This window comes from Vigna unguiculata, chromosome 2 (assembly GCF_037176805.1).
Source record: "Vigna unguiculata cultivar grain cowpea cultivar isolate G323 ecotype 2 chromosome 2, ASM3717680v1, whole genome shotgun sequence".
In the NCBI taxonomy this organism is placed as follows: domain Eukaryota; kingdom Viridiplantae; phylum Streptophyta; class Magnoliopsida; order Fabales; family Fabaceae; genus Vigna; species Vigna unguiculata.
The window spans coordinates 19,869,008-19,896,656 of NC_140793.1; the positions used below are offsets into that span (position 1 = coordinate 19,869,008).

General features: G+C 33.9%; 2 protein-coding genes across 7 annotated transcripts; one reads left to right on the plus strand and one right to left on the minus strand.

Annotated features, from left to right (window-relative positions):
* Positions 1 to 271: 271 nt before the first annotated feature.
* LOC114173628 (RNA helicase family protein) lies at positions 272 to 11,875 on the plus strand. Of its 6 annotated transcripts, none has more exons than XR_014992983.1 (15): positions 272 to 712; positions 988 to 1,079; positions 1,601 to 1,819; positions 1,927 to 1,973; positions 2,102 to 2,182; positions 2,296 to 2,512; positions 2,857 to 3,277; positions 3,564 to 3,767; positions 4,577 to 4,737; positions 5,335 to 5,520; positions 6,261 to 6,492; positions 6,770 to 6,969; positions 7,077 to 7,211; positions 7,378 to 7,596; positions 11,280 to 11,875. XR_014992983.1 is itself a non-coding variant. In XM_028058120.2 (15 exons), the coding sequence occupies exons 3-14, from the start codon at positions 1,764 to 1,766 to the stop codon at positions 7,570 to 7,572; spliced, it is 2,124 nt and encodes a 707-aa protein (XP_027913921.2). In that variant the 5' UTR covers positions 273 to 712; positions 988 to 1,079; positions 1,601 to 1,763; the 3' UTR covers positions 7,573 to 7,596; positions 11,365 to 11,875. The 6 variants fall into 6 exon arrangements, 4 of the variants coding, with proteins under 4 accessions (XP_027913921.2, XP_027913918.2, XP_027913919.2 ...); XR_014992984.1 differs by having other exon boundaries at positions 11,365 to 11,875; XM_028058120.2 differs by having other exon boundaries at positions 273 to 712; positions 7,389 to 7,596; positions 11,365 to 11,875.
* Positions 11,876 to 13,303: 1,428 nt separating this feature from the next.
* LOC114173958 (inorganic pyrophosphatase TTM2-like) lies at positions 13,304 to 27,166 on the minus strand. The gene is made up of 12 exons (XM_028058666.2): positions 26,860 to 27,166; positions 25,606 to 25,959; positions 25,177 to 25,291; positions 24,403 to 24,598; positions 24,204 to 24,317; positions 23,901 to 24,074; positions 22,044 to 22,238; positions 17,745 to 17,867; positions 17,551 to 17,672; positions 17,020 to 17,143; positions 16,604 to 16,876; positions 13,304 to 13,926 (listed from the first exon to the last, which is right to left on the minus strand). The coding sequence occupies exons 1-12, from the start codon at positions 26,918 to 26,920 to the stop codon at positions 13,708 to 13,710; spliced, it is 2,070 nt and encodes a 689-aa protein (XP_027914467.2). The 5' UTR covers positions 26,921 to 27,166; the 3' UTR covers positions 13,304 to 13,707.
* Between the last annotated feature and the right edge of the window lie 483 nt (positions 27,167 to 27,649).

A 27,649-nucleotide genomic window follows, 5' to 3' on the forward strand; every position in this document is an offset into this window, starting at 1 on the left:
ATTTCATCGTTAATTAAAGTGATATAATAATTATTTTTGTATTATTATTTACCTATTTACCCATCATTACATAAAAACAAAATAAAAAAATAAATTTTAAGGTCTTATTTTTTTTATAAATTTGATATCACTTTTATTGGTTAAGGGGGTCATATGATCATTTAATTTTGTAACATAAGAAACAATCCAACAAATTTAATTTAATAATCAAAATATACATATGAAAATATAAAAATTTTGTCTGAACTTTATATATCATCTTTCATGCGACTAGACAATTAGACGATTACGAATGATAAAGCGGGGCAGATCAGTGGAGTGGCGCTGGTTAAGACGCGGTAACATTTTGAACCTGTTTACCCGCAAAGCAAGTGGCGTCACATCTTCTTTCTCTCTGAACGCTGCGTCAAAGAATAACAAACGCACAGAAGAACGAAGCTCGGCGACGGCGGTCCTTTCAACGGCAACGCTCCTCTCAACGGCGGTCTCCAGCCAGCGGCGCGACCCTCCCATTTGCGGTCCACAGCCAGCGGCGCTCCTAAAGCGTTGGTCCCCAACAGCGGCGCAACCCTAGCAGCAGCCGTGGTCCTCGTCCTCCCCAGCCAGCGGCGGCTCAACCCTCCCAGCGGCGCTTCCCTGACCAGTGGCGCTCCCCTCCCAGCATCTTTTACTGATTTCTATATTGCTGTTCCTTCTACTCAGTTCCCTTTAGGTTTCTCTCCAAACTAAACTCACTTCATTATTTAATTTTCATCGCTTATTTGTGAATTTCATACCAATGCCGCCTAATCAATTTGGAGGCCGAGTATGGATTTCGATTGTGAACCAAGGATAGCTTCAATTTGTTCAAGATAATGGATAAACATTGGTTGCTGTCAGTTAAATTTCTCATTAGTCACTACTTCAAAAAGAAAATTAATAACTGATGATTGAATGTAGAGTTTTTTTTTCTCCCTGGTTCTGAATCCACTTTCTTATGTTGTTCAGAGGAACTTAGATCAACTGGAATCATTATCCAAGAAACTTAAATCCATAACCGTAAGGACTGAGGTACCCTCTCAATCTATTGCTGCAACAAGGTACTCTTTGGCTATAAATCTTGATTGCTGCGCAAGTTTTTTTATCATGCCAGTAGTAGTCAATCTTGACGAATTTAGGAATTATAAAAATCTTAGATTATGTTATGGCTGTGTGTAGTGCTTTGAGTTGTTAGAACGATTTTTACTTCTTAGCCAAGCCTTATTGCCTCCAAAATTGGTGTTGGCCACTTGCATTTCCAGATTTCATTTCATTCAAATTTGATCTTTCAAAAAAAGCGGGTTGGCCGCGGGCCAGTAGCTATGTGGGATGGACCAGAATTTTCAGTCCATATTTTTAAAGTGGGCTAGCCTGGCCCACATTTTGCTGGCCAACTGCAGGGTGGGCTTAAATGGGCCGACCCGGCCTGCATTGTTGTACAAGTATTTGAATTTAATTCTATGATAATTTAGTCAAATTCTTTGAGCTTGTTACCGGAAAAGTTCTTATGCTTAATGAATGTCAATTCATTTCAATAAATTTAGTTTGAATTTGTAAGTTTCATCTGAATTTGATTGTGCAGATTGCAGTTTATTTTTCTTCAAAATCAAAATTGGAGCTTGAATCAGAAGAGTCTTGGCCGCCATGAAAACAAGGAAATTATAAATGTGGTTATAATTTCAAGCTCTTTCACATTGTTGTATTATTTCTTGTTTCATTTCTTTCGTGTATCACTTGCCGCCACCATGCCTGCGGTGCATCGGGGAAACTTCTCCAATCGCCAAACACAATTCTCCGCTCGGTATTCTCTTAGACCCTATATTAGGGTTTCAGAATCACTTCAGAACAAAAAAGTAAATGCAAACTTTTCAATTTGTGATTCAATATTTGTAATATGTTCTTATGCAGGAGGCAGAAGATAATGCAACAAAGGAAGTCCCTTCCGATTGCTTCGGGTATTTATCTATTGCCTTAGTCTTTTAGGTGTTAATACTTTCAATTTCAACTTGTGGCAATGTGTAATAATTAGAATAATTACTAAGAAGGAGAGTATTAGTGTTGACCTTGTTTATATTTGTTGTAGTTGAGAAAAGACTGGTTGAAGAGGTTCGGAAGAATGATGTGTTGATTATTGTTGGTGAAACTGGAAGTGGAAAGACTACTCGTAGGTTACATTTATCTTGTCAAGTGCTTATCACAGTGTTTCTTATAAGCTTTGTTTTCAGGATAAATGGTTTTAGGGTAGTGGATTTCACTATGCTATGTTGTTCTGTGTAGAGATTCCACAGTTTCTATTTGATGCTGGATTTTGCCGCGATGGAAGGGTTATTGGGATAACACAACCTAGACGTGTAGCTGCTGTCACTGTGGCAAAAAGAGTTGCTGAGGAGTGTGGTGTTGAGTTGGGTCAGAAGGTCGGGTATTCTGTTAGATTTGATGACACTACTTGTGGCTCAACAAGGATCAAGTACATGACAGACGGTTTGCTTTTGAGGTACTTATTTTGCATAGCATGGACTATATTTTTTCCTTTCTCGTTAAGTTTAAACTTATAAGACTTGACCAACAAAAAACAGAGTCCTTTGATTTTTCTTCTTCCTAGTATCAAAAATAGAATCTTTTAGGTGAAATTTTCCTTTTTTCTTTTTATCTGTGTGAAGTTAATGGGATTCAAGGATTTGCGATTTGGTTTACCATCCCCCCTCTTACTGAGGTGGGATTGTGGAGTTAATATGGTTATATGTTTGGAGTTGCTAATAAGGTTTTGAATTAAAGTATGTTGTTTCCCATGGTTTTATGAGAATTGTGGTGTTGATATGCATTCTATTGTGCTTACAGGGAAGCATTATTAGATCCGTATCTTTCTAAGTATTCTGTTATAATTGTTGATGAGGCACATGAGAGGACTGTTCACACTGATGTCTTGATGGGCTTGCTAAAGAAAGTACAGCTCGCTCGGTCAAGTTCTGTCGGTGATGGTCAGGGACTTAATTTTGGAAAAAAGAATTTGAAGAAAGTTATAATGTCGGAGAAAGAAAATGATCAGAGTGGCCGTTTTCATAAAATGCCTCGCCATGAGAAGTATGCTCCGTTGAAGTTAATCATCATGTCTGCAAGTCTTGATGCCCGGGCTTTCTCTGAATACTTTGGTGGTGCCAAAGCTGTTCACATCCAAGGGAGACAGTTTCCTGTTGATATATTTTATACTCGCATTGCAGAGACAGATTATTTAGATGCTTCCTTGATAACAATATTCCAGGTTTTTGGTTTATTTGGTCCATGTATTTCAATCTAATGTGATTTAACTTTTATTTTATTCTTAGATAGAGATTTTTGGATCCCAAACAATGCATTAGTCTTGCTGCATTGGTTCTGTGTATGCATTTTTTTGTATTAACAGTTTCAATATATCATGGTCATCCTGTTCTATTCTTTCTTGGTTATGGTATTTCTGGTTCATGCTTAACGTTAACATGAGGAATGGAAAATAAAGTTCATATAATTGCTGCTTAAACTTAAATTCATTTATTTCTTTGATTTTATAGATTCATTTAGAGGAGGGTCCTGGTGATATACTAGTATTTCTGACTGGGCAAGAAGAGATTGAATCTGTTGAAAGGCTTATCAATGAGAAACTCCCACAATTACCTCAAGAAAATCAGAAGCTTCTAATTGTACCTATTTTTGCCGCTCTTCCATCTGAGCAGCAAATGCGGGTCTTTGCACCAGCTCCATCTGGGTTTCGCAAGGTACACAAGCCATGCGTTTAATATATGATGCTGGTAGAATTAAATAAAATGGGAAAAAGTTTTTGATTACTTATTTCTAAAACTTTTATTTCTTTTTGAAGCAATTGCATTTCCTGTTGAAACACCTTCATTTTCTCTGATTATGTTAACAAATTTAAAGTAAAGGCTGGTTATTATTTTGAGATCCAGTAGGTTTAGGACATGGGCACATGATTTCAGATTGCTTTTTTAGTTATGCAACTTTATGGAAGTTGTCTCGCACACATGACTTGTGTATTGATCATCTTATTCATTATTGATTAGCATAAGCAAGCAAACAGCATTATGCACTCCAAACATGATCCAGCTCCTTTGTTTCCCAACTATGCAGTAATGTCATCTTCTTGTAACATTGTCATTTACTGCTTCTCTCATTTTTACCACAATACCACTTTTACTAGCAATCACGCTTACCGTGAAGCAATTGTGTGTACCAACCAACAATATGCCATTACTGAACCCATCACCTTACAACTGCATCCACTGCAACTACTATCATCTTAGTCATCACCTCTACTACTACTGATGCTTTATATCTCTCAACAAACACTGCTTTTTCTTTAGAACTAAGTCAATTAATTGCCTTGCTATAATTCCTACAGATAAGACATTGAAAAACAGAATGGTATCTCTGACTTTGTAATTTTGAACTTGAGCTCCACCTATGTAATGTGAACTTATATAGAGTTAGAAAAAACTCTTGAGATTTATATCTTATCAGGCTATTACCTTTTTTAGCTGTATTATACTTATCTCTGTTGTTTTTGAAGGTGATATTGGCAACTAATATTGCTGAGACATCAGTAACAATTCCCGGAATCAAATATGTAATTGATCCTGGATTTGTTAAAGCACGATCCTATGACCCTGGAAAAGGCATGGAATCCTTGATTATAGTGCCTACATCCAAGTCCCAGGCTCTGCAAAGAAGGTGGGGCTAGATTATGTTTGAGTCTGTTTAATGAGTAATTGTGACTTGTAAATTAATTCGGTTAATGAAAATGAAGTTTGGCTCAATTTGACTGAGGATGACTTCCTTTCGTTTTTCAGTTGAGTTTTGTAATTGATATCTCTGGTTTTCTTGAGGGAAACACAGTATTGCATGGCAAGGACTTTTTAGATTTGAATCTACCATCAATGTTTCTAGTATTTATTATTTATTTTAAATTAGTATGCTTGCAGGTGCTTGACTGCTTTAAATTTTTGTTATCGGTTAAAGTGGAAGAAAATGAATCTTTCAATATGTCTTATAAGAAAAGAATAAACCTGTGAATGTAAAGTATCAATTTTTGCTTCCCTGAAATATTTTAATTTCTGAAAATTTTTATTTAATACAATTGCTCATTCTTGAATTATGACTTATTTTATGTTTTCCCATATTAAATCTTGTTTTGTTTGTTTGAAATCATTGGTACATTTTCATAGTTAATTTCAGCTAAAATTATCTTTTGAATTTAATATATATTTGATTAATTTTACTTGAAAAGTAGTACAAATTGATTAATAACATTGCCTTTTTGGGTATTAGTGGGCGTGCAGGGCGTGAAGGACCTGGAAAATGCTTCCGACTATATCCTGAAAAAGAATTTGAGAAACTTGAGGACTCAACAATGCCAGAGATAATGCGGTGCAACCTTTCTAATGTTATTTTGCAGCTTAAGGCTCTGGGTGTTGATGACATACTAGGGTTTGATTTTATTGAGAAACCTTCAAGGTAGGAGAACCTTCCAGAATTTTATTCTGGCAGTTTGTGTGGATATTTATGTGATTCCATGTTTTGGTTGATAACTTCTCTTTATCTTGAAAAATAAAGTTATTAAAGGAGTAGCTAGATACTATTCATATACCAAAATGATATGAAAGGTATGGCATTTAAACCAAAAATTAATAAAATGTTACGTATGTTATTGCCTCTACTTTTGGGAATATATTCATCCGCTACATAAGTAATGCAGAAGAATCCAGGGACCACATCTGCCAAAAACCATTACATGGACCATGGTGAACAGAACCATATGTCTGGATGGATAGTTTTAGTTTGAAGTATTTTAATTTGTTAATTGAAGTATTTATTTTGTTTATGTAATCTTTAGAATGGCAGCCATCATGCATCCACTATCTTGCTATAGCAGTTTTGGGGTCGTGCTGCATCAAATTGATAATTTTAGTCCATGTATTTGTTTTCACTTATGATGTCCATTGTGCACGTAACAATAGTACTGACCGACCACTTCTTTCTGACCAGATGAAATATAATACCGTATAAGGGATCTAGTGATCTATATTTGCATTGGCCATTATTCATTAGTGAGTCGAAATGCTTCTGATGGTGTCACTTACATTGTTCTCCAGAAATAAATTAGCGTTATTTGGGGATATTTGTATCTATATTTAAAAGTATTTTGACCTGGCAAAATGTTACTCAAAGCTTGTGCTTATCACTTGTTTGAACAGGGCAGCTATTATAAAATCATTGGAGGAGCTATTTTTGCTGGGTGCCCTAACAGATGAATGTCTACTATCTGATCCTGTAGGACATCAAATGGCTCGACTGCCCTTGGATCCCATTTATTCCAAAGCTCTTATTTTAGCTAGTGAGTTTAACTGCTTGGAGGAGATGTTGATAACTGTAGCTCTGCTGTCTGTGGAATCCATATTTTATAGTCCTCGGGACAAGTTAGAAGAGGTTTGAGGACTGAACTCCAACTGTATTCCTATTGTATTCTATTTTGATGTTATGATGAAACATAACATAAGGATGGTTAGTGATTATATATATAGTACTAGTGTATCTCTCTATTAACTACTTAACAAAATATTTATGAATATCATTTGCATGATTTGAACATACGAAGTTGACTGATGCGTGAAGGTTTTGGTCTTCATATTTTTCCATATACTTCTGTTCCCTCTTAGTATTTATCTAAAATTATTGTTTGTTGATTTCTCTCATATTTTACCAGGCAAGGACTGCAACTAAATGCTTCTCAAGTCCAGAGGGAGACCACATCACTTTGATTAATGTGTATCGAGCATCTAATGATTTCTTGGAGAAGAGATCAATGGAGATGGGTATAGCAAAGACTGAAAAAGTTTTTAGAAAATGGTGCAAAGACAATTATATTAATAGCCGGTCTCTTAGACATGCTCGTGACATTCACAAGTAATTTTATCATGTTAAGCTAAATATCAAGGATTTAATGATATTTTTTTTTACTGTAATCTAGTCCAGACATTTATGCTTTCACATTTGCAAATTACTTTTTTCAGGCAGATTAAGGGACATGTTGAACAAATGGGTCTTAATCTTTCTTCTTGTGGAGATGATATGCTTCAATTCCGCAGATGCCTAGCTGCTTCATTTTTCCTCAATGCAGCTGTAAAGCAGCCAGAGGGGACATACAGGTATCTAATTCAAGTTAGAAATTATTGGCTTTCATTCAATTCCCTCCTGTATTAGGTCAAATTCTGGCTTTTTATGTTTGAAATTCGTTTTGGGATTTTTGACTATAACTGGAATCCTTGACTGCATATGTAATTTATTTTTCTATTAAAGGTCCTTATTGCTTAGTTACGTGGCAGGGCTTTGGCAAGTGGTCAGGTGGTGCAGATCCACCCTTCTTCTGTATTATTTCGGAAAAAACCAGAGTGTGTGATATTCAACGAATTGGTCCAAACTAATAACAAGTATGTCCGAAATCTAACAAGAGTTGATTACCTATGGTTAGCTGAGCTGGCTCCTCAATATTATGCCATGCAGAATTAAATTCGTCGTGGTTCCATTAAACAGGTGATTCACATTACCGATACTTTAATCCTTTTTAAGTTTGGGTAGTTTAAATACTTCTATAATGTGCAAAATTGGTGGTTTACATCCACAATTCTATGTAATCCCTTGCACTGTCTTCATTATCTGGGCTGGCCCCTATACAATTTGGGATTTGAAGCACTACATACATCTTTATTGTCTTCTACAAGTCTGTATTAACCTATAATTCACCATAGAATTGTGATTTGCGAGTTTGATAACCATGCTAGTCCATATGGAGTTCTTCAAGCTCTAGTAGACAAAATCAGTATCAAACCATTCATAATCTTGAGGCAGCCCTTCAATAATGACAAAAGATTTTCATTTTAAGAAAATCACCATTGAACGATCATCAAGAGTCATGGATTGAAGTACATTGCGAAGTTGCCATGCCCTTGCACTTTTTTGTTTATGAAAATATGCACCTTATCCCAAACTTGTAAGAACTGATACAAACACGATGAGAAAGAAAGTATCTTGTTAGAGTGGATTGTATCCATGGACAACATTTGATCTTTTTCCCAAGAAATATATGTTGGATTAAATTTGTTGCTATCTTAATCTATTTCACTGTGAAACCGAAAAGCAAGATGCTAGAATCAAGCTTTGCAGAAATATTGACAAAGATAGGAGAGGAAAGAAAAAGGACATATTCACAGTCAGGTAGAGAGATGAGTCTGCAAGCAAGAGCAAAGTGGAGGATTATTTTCTGAAGGCATGGATCACTAAGCTCTTGAAACCAGATATGATAGGCCCAATACAAGTCAACAGAATAGGCCCAAAGCATGGAGGGTTTATGTGAGAAAAAATAGGAGGGAGGCAAGAATGTTGACTGCCAGAGAGAGAGAAGGAAATGTGAGTGGGAGTGTGTCTTTCTGTTATAGAGGCGTTAGGGAGTGAATAAGGAAAGGGGGAGAGAATATCTGGTTGTTTTCTGAGCAGAGATTCTCTCTGTAGGAGCATCGCTCTGGGGTAGAATTCCTCAATATAAATAAAGCATTGGTGTCGGCTAAGAAACACCCTGTTTCAGCTCAATGTCTCTTTCCTGTAGTTCAGCAGTGGAGATTTGTGAGTTTATGCCTTGTAATCTTTTTCAAATATTTTGGAAGTATCCAAATGCCGAAGTCGGCTAGCGAGCTGAAGATGTATTCTGTTATTGTGGTTTAGTTACTTATCTTCTTTAGCTATCTCTTTCAGCCCCACTTAAAAGGGTTCCTTTAAACTAACTATTGCACGAGAAGTTTGTAATCTTTAGGGTGCATATTGTAATTCTCTAAGTGAATCCATGATCACCAACAAAGGGGTTACACTTCCAACAAAGGTGGCCTGACACAGGAAATGACAATGCACCAAATGCAACGCTTGCCTCAGAAAATGACAATGGTTGGGGAGTGTACGATGGGTTCTCTATTGCTCTACGAAACAAACTAGAGACTAGTTGCTCGCCGGAGAAAATGAATGTGGCAGTTGGTGATGGTAGACGGCATCAAGTGACAGTTTTTTTCACTGGACAATGAAAAAGAAATTGGATGGACACTGGAGAATGATAATATGGCAAATAATGCTTAAGAGATTGATTCATCTCTTAGCTCTTAGCTGACTCTTTATTTATGAGTCCTTACATCAAACATACAAAAGGAAGATATGAAAAGACTACACCTAGATTAAAATAGGTACCACAAAAACAACATTATAGCTTTCCCAGAGATAGACAGAAGATAACTTAACCTATTCTATTATGTTAAAACTGTTCTAAAATACACCATAACACATTTTTAACTGATGCAAAAAAAAAAAATTACCTAGTAAACGATGCAACCACAATTATGAGTATGGAAGACCAATCTTCTTCTTAGTACCTCCTCACTTGTAATCCATCAAGTTCTTAAGTAATTTTGGTGAATCAATTGGAACAACATCATTACCTCAATTACATGAATCTCCTCTATTTTCGAGTCACACAAATTCAATGAACTTCAAATGAAAGACACTTTAGTAAAAAGAATATTAAAGATGGTGAAGAGAACATATGAAGAATCATGCCATTTTGACTAAACTAAAGATAAGTGAGAGGTTGAAACACCACTTGAACTCCTGAGACTTTAAGATTCTAAACAATAGAGTATCACACACTGTCAAGAGAACTCAATGGTCTCACATTTTGTCAAAGAAATTCAATTTATTCAAAGATGTGGATGTTAAACAAAGTTACATGGATGCCTTATATAGGCAATTATGCGTTGGTCATTTTGGCTCCAAAATTTAGATTTCAAATAAGCCTGGAAACTACTAAAAGTGGCGTGCCCTGAGTCACACTTTGCATGCTCCTTGGTACACATGCTTTTTTTGCCCAATTGTCTTGCATGCCAAGTTTCAAAAATATGGTCTAGAATGTTCCAGTTGACACGCTCCTGAAGTCACACTTCCAATGCTTGGCTTGGTGTTTTCGTGCTTCACTTGATGAACTGTTGCCTCTTGAAACCAGAAACACCATCACAATTGAGGCCCAACAAGTTCTAAATTTCAATTTCAACTAAAAGAAAATACAATCAAAGTAAACAAATACTAATGTTAAGAGTTCCATGAAATATAGAAAGAAAGAAAAAAAAAATTGAGCTTGGAGACTTATAGTCATCCTTTTGTAATCCTCTCAAGTCTATGTTCCTTTTCTTTTTTGTTTTTTTATGCACTTTTCTATAAAACTACCAATGGCTGGTTCTTTTATTCCATAAGCACTTTTATGAGAAAAAAGAAATAACAGAAAATTAAGTAAGCACAAAAAATGAAATAAGCTCCTCTATAAGCTAACATTAATTAATGAATAGGTTAAAAAATAAATTTTTGGGTAAGATATATGTGAGAACTTGTACAAATTATGGAGAGGCTAATGTTTTGCTTCCTCTTTTTTATTTTTTTCTAGTGTGCATAGAGAAATTTATCAAAAGAAATCCAAATTTCATTACTTGGCCTATCAGTACCTCCGCCTACTGAAGCAGCCAAGTTAGTCAAACTCTTGATTACTTAAGGGGAAACATACTGAAAAATCATTCTCTTGTTCTTGCGTTGTCCCCCTTAGCTTCATTTCTCTAAAATTACTAGTTTGATGCTTTTGATGAACACTGGGTTTGTCCCATGTTCTTCAAAAGTTCCTAGGTGTTCTTAGGCTGCATTTTGTTAGTGTATATGGTTTGAAAAGAAATGCTAGAACCTTCTGAGTACAACATTCTTCTATAAAGTTCATTTGGTATCAGCTAGTTTTTCTGGTTTCTTTGAGTTTTTCATTGTCTTTTACTGATGTTTTTATCAGATCTTTGGTGAGATTGGCATGCCATGTTAAATGTTTTGTTGATTTCTGTTTTTTTTCTCATCTTTAATTTAATTTGGTTTTGTGATCTTTAGTTCTTGAGAATTTCTTACACTTATGTATCTTTCCTTGCGGTGTATATAACCAAATACACCAGAGAACAGTTGCAATAGATACTTCCTCCTCATTTCTTATGCAATATTTAGAAATCAAGTTGATATACTTCCGAACATTGTCATGGTTCTGCTTTCTGCATATAGGCAAGAAAATTGGGACATCGTTAGTTTTGGACTGCTGTTGTGCTAAACAGTGCATTCTTTTTCATATATTTGGGGCTGAGATATTAGATTTCATTTTGTAGGTTACTTGATTGTCTGTTGGAACAGATCAATTCAAGCTCCCGAATTTGTGCCCCCACTGCTTGATGTATCTTTTCGTAATGACAGGTTTTGAGATTTAAGGGGATTGTCTTTGGCATTCCTTGGTATGTGGAGACGTCAATTAATCCTATAACGACAAGCACCTCTTACTGGGTTGTTGTCAAGTTATTTTCTCTTGGGCTGCAATGGTCACTAAGATCGAGGAGCAAGTCTGTGATGGTAGGGTGCACCTTACAGTTGTGACCTCATCGCATTGAAATTGTGTACAGATTTTTTTTTTTTAATGTTCATTTCTGCATCATTTTAAATTGCTCGATTTAAACTAGTACAATATGATTGTATGATTAGCAGCCAAGTTCTTTGAATCCACTTATTTATATACACTGCACATCAATTTCTAGATGAGAGCTATTGGGTATTTCTTTATGTTTTGGGCGATGAGTGAGGGCTACTGTTTTTTCTCCCCCCATCAGCAATATTTGAGGGTTACTTAAACATCAACATTAGTATATTTTTGCTTTGTCATGTTGGTATCACCGAGTTCTCTTAATCTATCGGATAAGGACTGGTTTCATTACACGGATGCAATGTTTAGTATATTGTTTTTTAGCGTTTCTTTCTATGAGAAATTTCTGCCGTTTTAAACAGTATTTTCGCTATCAATTGCTGGTTTTTCCTCACTTTCTGCATGTGATGATAACCCGTGTCGCTCTTTCAAACGTGCGCATAATACACTTTAATAAATTTTTTCTTTAAACACCACCGAGCACAAACTTATGAATTAAGCCATAAGTTAAACACAAATTTCGTAATTCCTCGGTGGTGATAAATTTAAAAACTTTCTAATTGAATTCTTATTAAACTTTTATTGGGCAAAAGTAAAATAGAAATAGAAGAGATTAATGCAGGTTGTGGGTGAGCAAGCGGATCGACCGACTCTTTGCTATATGACCTGTGGATTATGTATGAGGCTTAGTGAGGCTTAGTGTTTAATGTCCAACCTAACTCGTACTTTTATAGCAAGTTATAGGCTAACTACAAGACTCACTTAGTATTGTCATCCTACTCATTAAGCCAAAACTTGTAGAACGAATATTTGTTGCAGTCAATTAATTTATTATAAGATTACAAAACGTGTAGCTTGACCTAGTTCAACCGAGTCTACAGGCTAAGGTAAACAATTTTAACAGCCCAACCTAACCTATATTTTAAATTAGGCCGTAAGTTTTGGCTACCCAAACCCTAAGTGCACATGACAATGATCCATTTTTGTCCTAATTAAAACTCTTGAAAATCATTTCAACCTTTTCTTAAAAAAAAACATAATATAATACTTGAAAGAATGTTATTAATGTCTTCCACATCCATAACATATACTTAAAAACATAACATATACTTAAAACACGTCAAAGTTTATAAAAGTAGACAAAAGTTCGTATCACTGTGAAATTAATAGCCTAATTAAAACACCACAAAAATAACAAGGACTTCCAAGACATAATAATTAATTAAATATAAACAAATGTAACATAAGTATAAATGGATCAATCTAACTAGAATGGTTAAAACGGATCACCCAGTCTGGACCCACTCAACTTATCACAGGTTGGCCAGTTAATGAATCAATCTAACTCGACTCACTTATTAACAAATCAAAAAAGTTTAAATCAAATCCAACCTACCACGAGTTATAGGTTAAACAAGATTAACTAAATGACTCACACTTAAATAAAACAGACCTAATTGTAATCGAATAAACATGACCAGAACACTTGTACACACACATGTATATGAATATTTGAAATGAATAAACACTAGAAATTAACAAAATAACTGATGTTTTATGTTTGCGATTTTACCCGACATAAATAAAACGGACCTAGTTGTGATGAAATAAACATTACCCGTACACTCGTACGTACACACACATTTATATGAATATATAAATATATAATGCACTATGTAAAGAGGCATTTGCGAAAGGAAATAAAATAAACACTAGAAATTAACAGGATAACTAGCACCACGGCATTCACTTGCTAACAGCATGATTTGTTTGTTACAATTTTAATAAAACATCTCCGTAAATTGACCTCCTCACTATTACCAACTTATTTAAATTTTCGAATGAGGAAAGAAATATACATGGTATACCACCTGAAAATTCCAAAACATAGATATAGTTTTCTGTGCTTAAAATGGCATAAAAATGTAATGAAAAAGTAAGCCCACGAAGTCACAAAATTTCAAGTGGGCATGCATCATTCTCTATCCGACCCTCAAATAATCTTAAAAGACTGCCTCCTGAATTCTTCAACTGTCGATTGCCTCAACACCTTCCTTATCAGAAGGGTTGTCATAGTGAAGAAAAACATCTTGAATCTAAATCAGTTACTATATCTAGAGAAATCAATTTCGGTTCAACAAACCCTTCATCAAGAAGATCCCCAAACAACCAACTGCCACCACTGCCATAACAGAGGTTCCCATGGTATCTGATGTCGTATCTATGCTTCTCCGGTTAGTTCTTGTTTGGTGAGACTTCTCCCCTGAGCTACCCCTGAGAAGATTATTCAGATTGTCCAATTGATGCATGATCTGACGCTGACTGCGTGCAATGCTTGATATCTGACGACACACAGTCAAGAATATCATCAAGAGCCTATACAACATTAGTCATACACACTTTGGTGATTCAGATATTTTATTTTATTTTTTTACATAATCAAGAGCCTACCGTATTTTTCCCATTTGCCATTTTAGTCATACACAAGAAAACTCTATGCCAAGAAAGAGGAAATTCTGATAATAATATATTCTAGTGCTAGACACCACTAACAACTTGAATCCAGTAAAAGAACATTGGGTACATGGTATTGAAGATCCATTATATATCTATACATAGATTTTCCGCCACTAGGAACACCAAAATTTACACAATAGCAAGAAACATGCAGAACTGTTGTTTTGTAAATCATGACGTTCATTACCAGCCACCACGTGCAACATTCAATGGATCCATATAAAAAAGTAAATCACATTTCCTTTTTGACACTCACCCATCTTTTTAATCTATCGTAAGTTTCCAACATTAGAATAAGATCAGAATAAAATAATAAATTAACTACATGAAAGAGAAGTTTCTTCAGTTATTGTTAAAATAAAACATCACGCAGTTTTCATTACATATATTGCTGGATCTGTTTTTATTGCATGTAAACATGGAAAGATTCTGCTATTATTATGGATTTCATTGATTCCTCAATTGACTATAAATAGACGGCATAAATGTAGGAATTAGACAATGTTAGGATACGACCTCCTATTACAAAGGTCTACGAAAGAAGAAATAAGGGAGAGAGAAAATACTGCTAATTGTTTTAATGCAAATAGCTGAGGAATCTATTAGTAGTAGTTATGTTGTTAGCTGAGGAATCTGTTAATAGTTATGTTGTTGGCAAGCTTGGTGTGTTTTGGCGTATTGTGGGTGATTGAAAAATTAGTGAATAGTAGTAGGATTCTGGACTGTCAAAGTCCTAGTGTCTATCTGCTAGGAACCAAGAATTGAAAAGAGATATAATAGAATGGTTTTTTATTGAATAAACAGAAAAGAACAAAAAATAGGAGAGCACTCTCTCTTTCCTTCAACCAAATCAGTAGCAGCGACAAATTCTTATTCCCAATCCAGAACCGGCAAGGGCAATAATAAGGTAAAGACTAACAAAGAAGGACGTGGCAGAGGCGATTTTAAGGGGGCTTTTGCAAGATGAAGGAGAAGGGTATATTTTGGAATGAAAGCAAATATCTGAGTCGGCAGAAGAAGATACCAAAGTGATAGAATGGTTGCAAAGGGTCGTAGATGAATATTCATGGGTTTTTGGACCTACGGGTATTGTTCCTCCTTCGAGGAGGCACAATCATGCAATTGTTCTAAAAGTTGATTCTCAAATACCGAATGGCCAATACAAGTATCCCCACTACCAAAAAACATAGATTGAAAAGTTGGTGGTTGAGATGTTGGGGGCAGGCATCATTTGCCCAAGCGTAATTTCTTATGCTAGCCCTATTATTTTAGTCAAGAGAAAAGATGGGGCATGGGATTTTGTGTTCATTATAGAGCACTGAATAAATAAACATACAATACCCAGTAAGTTTCCCCTTCCAATTAGAGTTAACAGATGAGATTGGGGGAGCCAAAATTTTTTCTAAGTTGGATCTGAAATCAGACTATCATCAAATAAGAATGTAGGAAAAAGATATTGAGAAAACAACTTTTCAAACTCATAAAAGGACATTATGAATTCATGGTAATCGACAAATGCTCCTTCAACTTTCTGGTATTTGATGAATGAGGTGCTAAAACCGAGGAAGTTTGTTTTAATACTTTTTCTGATATTCTCTTTTAGTACCAATCAAGAAGAAGATGAACTTAAGGGTAGTTTTGGAAGTTCTATTACAACAAGAGTTGAGAGTAAATATATAGAAATGTATATTTGTTGAATGTATTGTGTGTCTAATGGCACCACGCAGTATGTACTTATACTAATTTTCATAATCAATTATAATAAATTCCACCTAAATATTAGGTATCAATCATCCTAGTTTCCTAGGATACGTAACTGTTAATTTCCTATAAATCTATAACAAGTGATTACATTCTAACACTTCCCCTCAAGTTGGAGCATATATGTCATATGCACCAAGTTTGGTAAAAATGTACTCAACCCGAAGGCCTCTAAGAGACTTGGTAAACATGTCAGCCAACTGTTCTCTAGAGTTGATAAGATTAGTAAGATTAGTAGTGATTTACTGATGATTTAGAGGAATGAAATGTTTATGTACATGTGTATGAAAATAAGGGATGAAGGATAGAGAGATGGAGATTTGGTATAATTGTAAATTGAGCAATGACTACATGAGAAAGGAGAAATCATTTGAGCCCTTGTAGAGATTTTCTCCTTTTTCTTGTCCTTTTCATTCTATTCAATAAAAATCTCCTTTCTTTGTCTTCTAAATTTTTAGTTGCTAACACTGTTTCCCATTAAATATGTTCAGTGAATCCATATTACATTTGTCTAATTCTTAAAAGGATTTATATGAATCAAACTTAAAAAACATAGTAAAATGTATCTAGAGGGTTAGTAAAATATGTCTCTAGTTCTTCTCTCTCACTCCCAACCACCCTCTGTTCAAAAGTTATATCCAAAACATCGGACATTACTTCCCAAAAGAAGCACCTCTTAAGAATCAACTTAAAGAGTCAGAACAATAAAATACTCTGAAAGTGACATAAGACTCATAATACCTCATCCATTAAAGGAGAATCCTTAGTTAACTGTGATGATGAAGAGGAATTTGCCATTTTAGATCCAGTTAAGGAACCATTGCCCAAACTAGTGATGAAGTATGAGGTGGGAGCTGATCCATTGCATGTCTCAGTTTGAAGTGACATATTCTGTTGGCTTGGAGAATTTCTCTTGGTGTTTAATTTGGAATTCAGCTCTTCAATGCGATTTGTAAACTCATCCATTCTATCATTAAGGGCAGAAATTTGGTCCGAAAGTTGATTGATGGCTCCCTACCATATATTAAGTAAATAAAACATAAATTAGATAGTTAGTGGGTAAATGGACGAATGCAAAAGTGATTATATGAACTCTATCTTTACATGAAATAAAAAAAAAAAGAAAAAAAAAAAAACTGCTACAAGACTCGATGTACCTGATTCACCGCCATTGTGCTGGACTCTGAATTTCTTTCAACAAACCTTCTATTGCTGGAATCATATCCAGTAACCTTAGCAAGGTTTTTGTCTCTTTGATTGGTATATGACTGTGATATTCCACTGTCGAAGATAATCAGTAGTCCTATTATTAGGTAATTGTAAAGCAGTTTTCCAAGAAGTATACAATGTTTCCTTTACTAAACATTGTCAAATAATGTACCTGAGTAACAGACCCATAACTAATGCAGTTATATGAAGTACCTCAACAAACATCATTCATGTTGTCAAATAAGTACATTGATTTTCTCTCAATATAGTACTGGATAATTTCACCGATTTCAATTTCATTAATGGGTGGTTATGATATGTGACCAACAATTTTCAATTCAATTAGGCCATGTCTCAACAGGTGGGTTGGCTAAGGATTAATCAACACTATCAAAGGTTTTCAAAAATAAAAATCAAAACCATCTAGAGCAGGGTCAGATAGTGGTTTCTTTTAATGCATTTAGATGGAAAATTTTCACCTCCTCAGATGTTTATTTCTCATGGCAACTCTGTCAGCAGAGGCTCTAGAAAGTGCTTCTTTGGGGCTTGACACCAAATCCTCATCTAGGCTGAGTTTTGTCTTCAAATCCTCTGGTAGGGCCTGGAGAAGTGGGAACAATTAGACAGAAAATGCTGAAACAAAAAAACATTAGCAGATGGCAAGCTCTCATACCATAACCTCGTCCACAAGCTTTTCAATTTGAATTTGCTCAATGTAGGTACGAGGAATGTAGGAACCATCTAAACCTAGCTGCTGTCCTATGTATTTTAAAACCAAGCGATCTCTTCCTTGTACCTGTTTATCAATTAGTTCCAAAGTCCAAATAAATCAGCAAAAAAAAAAAATAATATGTAAACAACAGTTGAAAGGAATATAATGAATTTGCGTGTTGTATATACATTAACATTTTTATTTATAATAAAGAGGAGATATAACAATAAGAAAGAAAATCAATATCTAATAATGGGATTATAATAAAGAATTCATAGAATAATAAAGAACAAAATAAAAATTTAATAATGGGAAATGTTTCGTAAGATATTTCACTATCAAATCTAAAAAAAATATTTATTTCATCAAATCTTTAATATGGTTAGATATTGTTAGTTACAATTACAATATCTTCTGTTATTTACAATATTATGTGTATTTGCACTTAACCCATATTACCCTTTATTATTCTTCATTATAAATATATTACCCTATGTGTATTTTCTACACAAGGAAAATTAACCCTATGACTAGTTTGCAATATTTTCACATAGTATCTAAAAGTCTAGGTTCTATGGTAATCCCATATGTGTGTGTATATATACATTAATTCTCTCCTTCATGACTTTAATGAGTTATTACCTCCTGCCTCTACTCATTCTCAAGAACTAGAGTAACGATTAAAGTTCTTTATGTTATTGGCTTTGCATGGATTTTCTAATGACTACTCTCGTATTTGTGATTGTGTTATTTCTTTTAGCAAAGATCTTGTTTGTTTACCGGACTGGAGATCGAGAAAAATGATTGGCACCGGATGTGAGTTTCAAAGACTTTATCATCTACAATCTTCTGCACATGTTAGCATGGTTATGTACTCTCCATCTCTCCTTCATGCTTAGTTAGGTCATCCTAGTCTTTCCAAAATCCAACAACTTGTTTCCAGTTTGTCCATTTTATCGAATTTCATGTGAGTCTTATCAATTAGGGAAACATAGTTGTAGTTTGTTTCCACGGAATGTCTGACAACGCGCTTCGTCCCCTTTTGTCTTAGTTCATCTTGATATTTGGGTTTTGTCTTAGTTCATCTTGATATTTGGAAACCCAATTGTGTTAAGTTTAAATTAGGATTTCAGTGTTTGTTACTTCTAATGATGATTATTCTATATGTACTTGGTTATTTTGAATGCAAAATCTTTCAATTGTTTTCTATACACCTCAACAAAAATGGCATGGTTGAGTGCAATAATAGACATCTTATTGCAACCACTCATAATTTTAATTCATGGAAGTTCTTCAATATTTTTGGTGATGTTATCTTATTAATTGCATGTCATCTTTGATTTTAGATAACAAAATCCCTCTTTCTAGTTTGTTTCCTCATGAACCTCTTAATCCCTTACCTATAAAAGTTTTTGGGTCACCTCTTAATACCTTACCTATAAAAGTTTTTGGGTCAGCATGTTTTGTTCATAATTTTAGTTTTGGTCTTAGTAAATTATCTCCTAAGTCACACAAATGTGTTATTTTAGGATTCACTAGATCACAAAAAGGACATAAATGCTTATCTCCTTCTCTTAACCATTATTTTATTTCAGTTATGTTACATTCAATAAGACTTCTCTTTACTTTAAATCTCCTTCTTTGTGTGTTATTTGTGATCCTCCTATTGTGTCTAGTCCACCTCCACCAACCCTTTAGGTGTATAGTCGATGACAACGTTCTCATCATTCACCAAATAACTCACCCAATCATCCATCACCTTCGGCTCCAACAACAAAGTCTTAACTTCTAATTATAAAGGTATACACTGTACCCTTAATCCATCTCCTCATTACACTGTTTTGGGTTACCATAGGTTATCTACATCATTTTGTACCTACCTTTCGTCTATTTCTACTGTGTCAAATCCAAAATCCGTAGCTGATGCATTAGCACATCTTGGTTGACGTCAGGCTATGCTTGACGAAATAAGTGCTCTTCAGAATAGTGAAAAAGCCATGGTTGTTCTTTAACAATGGCCTCTTTACCAACTGCGCACAAATGTTTTTCTTAATGGAGATTTGAAGGAAGAAATTTATATAGAGCAACTTTCAGGTTTTCTTACTCAATGGAAGTCTTTTGGATTGGTATATTGCCTCTGCAAATCTTTATATTGCCTAAAACAGTCTCCTAGGACTTGGTTTGGAAAATTTAGCAGTGTTGTTCAACAGTTTGGTATGACTTACAATAAGGCAGATCATTCATTCTTTTATCATCACTCAAGTGTTGGGTATATCTATTTAATAGTATATGTTGATGATATTGTCCTTACGAATCGTGATCACAATGGCATCTCCTAGATGAAACAACACATTTGTCACCACTTTCAAACAAAAGATCATGGCAAACTCTAATATTTCTTAGGGATTGAGGTATCAGAATCCAATAATGGCATTGTTATATCTCAAAGGAAAATGGGCTGATAAACTCAAAATCTATTGACACACCTATAGATCCCAATACCAAACTCCTATCTAAACAGAGGAGCATTTCTCAGATCCTAAGAAGTACAAAAGATTAGTCGGAAAATTGAACTATCTTACTATTACTCATCTTGACATTTTCTTTACCGTCAGTGAGGTAAAGCAATTTCTCAATTTCCCATGTACATATCATTGGAATGCAGTCATTTGTATATTAAAGTACATTAAAGGATCTTCTAGAAAGATTTATTATATGGTTACATTAAACACACTAAAGTTGTCTACTACTCAGATATGACTGGGTAGGACTCCTTCAAATAGAAGATCTACTTCTGTATATTGTGTTTCCATTAAAGGTAACTTCATTTCTTGGAAGAGCAAGAAACAAAGTGTTGTAGCAAGATCCAGTGCTTAAGCATAATATAGAGTTATGGCCTTTGCTACTTGTGAATTTGTTTGGCTTAAAACAATTACTTAAAGAGTTGCAATTTGGAAATGTCACTCAAATGACATTTATATGTGACAATTAGGGTGTTCTTCATATTAGTTGTAATCATGTCTTTCATGAAAAAGCCAAGCACATTGAGATTGATTGTCTTTCATGAAAGGACCAAGCATATTAGCTCTAATCCTATCTTTCATGAAAGGACCAAGCACATTGAAAGTCATTTTATTCAAAAAAGATTATATCTAGAGACAGTAAGACTGCATTTGTTAACTCAAGTGATCAATTAGAAGATATTTTCACTAAGACTTAAAATGGACGTAGAATTGATTATATTTATAACAAGCTTGGTACATACGATTTATATACATCAGTTTCACGAGAAGTGTTAGATATTGTGAGTTACAATATCTTATGTTAGTTACAATATTATGTGTTTGAGCTTAAGCTTATATTCTCATTTATTATTCTTCATTTTAGATATATGTTCTTCATTATAAATATATTACTCTATGTTTTAGTCAATTGTCGAGATTCAAAGAATCAATTAAAACACAATATTTGTTTACTAAACATTCAATAAAATAATTTTGAAGAATTCTATTAGAATATATTAAATATATTATGTAAATATCCTAAATTCATAACTGAATCTTATGTTCTATATCAAATTTTACATTAATATTTTTGTATTTAAAAAATTTTACAGTCTATATAAATTTTATATTCATATTTTTGTATTTAAAAAAGAGTCGTTGAATTCAGTTAATTGAAATTATTCTAATGTTTATATTTGTTACAAAAAAAGCATTTGGAATTCCACATAAAAACAGATTGCCCTAATGAAAAAGCTTCTACTGCAGTAAAATATCCCTTCTTTTTCCATAAATTGTTCCGAATAAGTTTTTCTGATATAGACGTGCGCTTTTTTTGAACTATCATAGAATTAGTATAGTTTTTATTGTTATAGAATTTTATGTGAAAGACATTTTTCAATAAATTAAAATTAAGTTTCTCTCTAATTAGACATATATGTTCTATATTTGAATTTCCATTTTTTTAATATTATAATAATAATATAATACTTTCATTCTCTACAAGGGAATTAACCCTAAACCTAGTTGTCACTATTTTCACAAATATAATAAAATCATATCTCTAACAACAATAAGATAAAAAGAAATAAAAAAAATATGCACAAAAATTAAACAAAGTATACAAAATTATTGATTATTCCAATAATCAGGTTAGTAATGACTGCAATTGAAATTTATAGAAATCTGGAGAAAAAGGGAATTTAAATAAATTTATTCCACCATAGCATGTAATAGTAGCATGATAGTCTAATATTACCTGAACATAATGTCTATTGAGTTGCTCAAGCCAATCGAGTTTCACACAAACCCTATCATCAGAAAAAACATGGCTGTTTCTCTTAAGGATAGTGGCTATTGTGTATCCCAAGGCCATTAGTCCACCAAGAAGGCGCACACTGACCTCAAAAGTAATTCTTGGTGATATGACAAATGGATTATCTGTCACCCATTCCTGAAAATTGATAAGACATTTCATTCTCTATGAATCATGGAGTTGTGTTGTTGTGGTCCAAAAGAATCAAAAGAAGTCACAAACCAACAAACTATGAACCTTTAAAATTCTAAATAATAAAGTATTTCGACTACAAAATTGGAGACAGTGTTAACAACAAACCTAGCAGTTTAGGAGAGAGAATAAAAGATATAATGGTAATCAATTTTGTACACAATAATCTAGTGATTCCCAAGTGTAATGGGTAAATATCAAAGCAAAATTTGAAGCATATGTGCACTCATTTTCTATAAAATCTACTTTTTTTGCTTCTTCCAGAGATCAAATATAAGATGTAAAAATGAGATATTTCAGAAAGCGCCAACTTCAAACATAAAAAATGTTTGGCTGCATATAGTTCCTTATGCTATTAGCTCCAAAACCTAAAACATGAAGAATCAAACTTATGCTAGCATCCAAAAGTCATAGGTGTCATAAACAAGTTAGTAAGAGGACTCATGAAACCAACTTATAAGATGAGGTTGCACCCACTTATACGCTATAATTTGACCTTACCTTTAATTGATGTGGGATCTTCAACACACCCCTCACTCTAAGAATTGGATGTCTTTAAGGCTGAGGGATGGCAACAGAAATGTGGTTACTAGGAAGGGAAATGATTTTAAAAGATGTGAATGAGGGGATGTTAAAAGATATGAATGAGGGGTCATATGGTCTGTCGCACCAGAATCTAGAATTCAAGAGTCCTTGCATAAACTTTTAGAAACAATAAAAGAAGAATTGGTGTCGATCATGGTTAGAGAGAAAGTACCAAAAGGTGGCTTACTTATAGACTCCATAAGAGATTTTAGGTGTTCAATTTCAGCACATAGTAGTGGTGATGGGTAGCAATAGTGACGGTAGCGGTGACGTAGAAACAACGATGACAACAAATACATAGTAGCGAAAGCTCCAACAAAAGCTCTATCGATAGCTTCAACAACGATCCTACAACAGTGCGACTTTGGAAGTGGCAGTGGATGGTGATAGTAGCAATGACAAAACAACAAGTTGGGGACACTTCAAGCAAACCAAATAATCAAAGGAAATTGTTGCACTTTAGGTAACCTAATAAGAACCGTAACTAAGACGGCAGAGAAGAAACACAGAAGCAGAACTCCCAAGATCAAGAGCTCTGGTACTAACTTAAAAGGATTAATTTGAGAAGAAGATTCTTATTAAATTGATTAATTTGAAACAATAATTAGACTCTATATATAGAGAACTCTAACCCTAAAGTAATTACAAAGAGATCTCTAAAATCTTTTAACAACTTCTAATAAGTTCTAGTAATACATTTAGTATCCTACCAACAACTTCCAATAATGCATTTAATATCCTACTAACAACATTTCTTTTGGCAATGTAACTTGGTACTATATAGAGATGGAAAACTTGAGTTATGAGTTAGTATTTTAAAGTAAAAAAAGAAAAAATTCACAGGCAGAGGAATCTAGTAACTTTTCAATTCATGGAACATTGGGAGAAATTTAATTTTTAATTGGATTTCCAAACAACGCCCTATCAAATTTTGAATTTATAGCGCAAGCTTACATCAAGGAATCATGTGATACACAATATACTATTACAGTACAGAATATGAAATATAGCCAGGAACCAAACCTCAAACATGAGACTGTATTTCCCATCCTTATTTCGCATTCGCAGATATGATTGGCAAGTTTCTGGATCTTCACCAGGTGGTAGAAGATATATGTCATAAGTTTGCTCTGTTGTTTCCTTAAAATCCTCAGAGAGAACAGCTTTAATTTGATCCACTGCTAGATTCTTTGCTGACTACAACAATTATACAACGGAGTTTCTATTTAGACATAATCTCTTATCAATATTGAAACACAGAACTATCTTTCTTCTCATTTCATTTACTCAAGTGGAATTAAAATAATGACTTATTATTGCACTAACCTTTAATATGTAAGTTGGGCTCTGGAATCCAGTAAATGGATTGAATTTGTTGATGATTTTTATATGTGCTGTTTGGAGATCTGGCTCAATAAAGGCCTTGTACATTGGATACACCTGAAAATTTTTAAACATTGGCACTTCTAGAAAATGTTATTTTCTAAATCTGTATAAAAAGATGAAAGATATTAAAAGTATGAACCGTCTCAGATATTTGATGAATAATTTCTTCAGGTTCTTGACCAGCACGTTGAATATCACGTATAACTCGTTTTACAAGGTCAAGGTGAACTCCTCCTGTAACAGAGACTCGAAGGTCCAGTAAAGGTCGTAACTTTTCACTCAAGGCATAGATGCCCTCTATAAACACGATACGAGAAGTTGGAGCCTCTACTGTCCTGTAACCAGGGTACATATTTAATATTAAAATGAAGGCAAACATAAAATTGGAGTACTCCAAACCAATTGAAACCATCTTTGAATTACATTAAGTATAAATTTCAGATATGCATTGTAATTGCTGCAGATCACAGAACATCAAACTGAAATGAAATGCCAATAAGATACAACTGTAGGAAACTACATCCCTGAACCTTATAAGGGTGTTCTACAGTTTTTCAGAACTTTATATGAATCAAGAGATTTGTCCATCATTCCATCAACCGACTAACAATTTGGCATATGTAGCAGTTGTATAGTTAGAACTAATCCACCTCCCTAACTTTGAGTACCATAGAGGAAATACACATTAAAAAACTGAAAGTTAATACAGAAGCTGATACAAAATATTCTCATACATAGTCATTGCTTGAAAATTATTAACCAAATATACATATTTACTATTTTTCATCTTTATTTTCCTAAAAACAGTGTTCTCTGATCAATGTCTCAAGAAAGTAATTTTTCAACAGAGTAATTTTCAACACATCAAAATATGCCAAATTGTACAGTTAATCAACATGGTCCAAAATTCAACCTGTATCCTATTCGTGAACTGGACTTGAAATCATATACGGGAACTTGAACAGGCTTTCCTTCCTTTAAATCATGTAAATTCTGAAGTAACGTGTCGTAATCTGTTAAGCGTGGATCTGGACAAAGGAATAACAGAGTTCAACAAGATTGGTGTCAAACTTTTAGCCGGTGTTTCAGTTTAAATGTCACAATAATCAAAGCATGAATATGATACCACATACATTTTATTTTTGTGGATCTATGTATCAGATGCACACTAATAGACATACATACTACCTCATCACTCAACAAAAATATTTTATTACCAAATGAGCTATGTCATTCCTACAATCACGAAAGTTGTGTTTCATTATGCTATACAGCCTGTATTCCAAGAATGCAGCATGGTAAGAATAATAAAAGCATTGCATAAGGTCAGATCATGATTTACCATCAAAGTTTCCATCAACAATTCGACTGGAATCATTGTAATTATCCATTGAAATGACAGCGATACTGGGCATGAAGTTGAGTATCTTTTCAGTAAATACAGTCTTGCCTGCTCCAGAAGGACCTGCCACCCCTACCAATACTATTCCATCATTCTTTTGTGCCAACAATTGGCATGCACGAATTACAATGAAAAAACCCTTCTCAAAGGATAGCTGGTCTTGGATTGGAGCAATCTCATGGCGATCACAGTCTTTTCTTTTAACCAAGTGAACTTGATCTTTTAAAAGACCAAGACGTTTGTGATGGGAATCAGAATCGGAAATCTCTTTTCCCATTGAACAATTCCCAGTTTCTCTAAGAGGAAAAAAAATCAGTGTTAAATAATGCATAAATAAATATGTAACATTCATGTTAAACTCATATATCATTGTACCACATCACAAACATACAATGATGGATTATGGCTTGCTAACTACACTTTTAATTTTTCTAACATAAATCCAGAAAGAAGCCTTGGCATTCTTATTATCATTTTCTATCATTTTATCAGTGGACATGTAATCTTGCACACAACTGTAGTTTACATTTAGCTCATCCTAATGCACATATGTAACAATCCATACAGTTATTTAAATTCTCTTTTATTGGAAATGAACAAGTACAATCGCGCTCTCTCTCTAAAGTGCAAATCTCACTTTAAAGAAGCAAAATTCAGCGAGAATACAAGTTGGAATATCCTACAGGCCCAAAGAGTAAAATTCAAAATCTAGCTTAGGAACACTGATACAGCAGGACTAAGAAGACAGATACAGGGTTTTGTTCTGACTGCGAGCATATAGTTTTCTAGTATCACCATCAGATTATCACAATTCCAACATCACACACAACCCCACCTCTATATCTAATCCAAAAAATTAAAATTGCGCATCAAAAACAAAAAATAAAAAACAAAGCCCTGAACTAACAACTTTTTAAGAGCGTGAAAAGGATCACCCGTATAACAAATTATTATAGAGTGACAAATATTAAGAAGAAAAGAAATATCCCACCCAGGAAACAGAAACCAACAGAAGTTGTTTGGAAACATAGCAAAACCAAAAACCGGCCTTGAAAAACTCAGTTCTTGAAAGCACTTTGGATCCAAAATCAAAAAGAAAATTTCCAAGCTTTGGTACAAAAACAAGAATACCCATAAGAGAATGCACATCAAAATTGATCCAATGTACACCCTTGTGATTATCAGAGAACTCACCGAGCCTCCCTGAACGAGCAGTTACAGTGAGTTCAGCAACAACACAAACAACGGCAACCATAACCCAGAGAACCCATCATTTCAAGGTCGGCTCTGCTATATGCCCATATATCAATATTAATATTAGTTCTAATATTAATATTATTTCTTTCTAGATGTTACCCTTCTCCGCGAAACAAAAGGAATGCGAATTTTCTCCATTCCAGGATATTTTGTGATGAGGGATTAATTTCTAGAGGATCCGCTAACGGTCTAAAGAGAGAACAAAAACCAAAAAAACCAAAAACAATAGAAATAGAAAGAGAAAGAGAAAGAGAGAAGCTTTCATATACAAGGAATGGTGAATCAAATAAAAGAACTAAATATTGCATTTTCTTATAAATATTACTATAAATATTACGTTTTATTAAATATCACATTATATTACTATAAAGAACATTACATTATATTATATTATTTGTAGCTTCTATAACTATTAATAATTTTAGTAATATGTTTCAATTTCAATAATTATTACAATTTTTAACTTTTAATTTCTTATTTCACACAAAAGTTTAAATACGTTTCTATTAGTATTATACTAATATTTGTAACCGTGCAATACACCGATACGGAAAGTTTTCTAACAATATTTAACAGTAAAACTGATTTTAATAAAATTATTTACTTATTATATATATTTTGAAATATACATCTTTAGTTCACAATATTGTATGATTTTATTTAAATTTTTACTATGCAAAAATAAGGGCAACTTATGTTGCATGTTTGTATGTTTCTATTTGTAAGA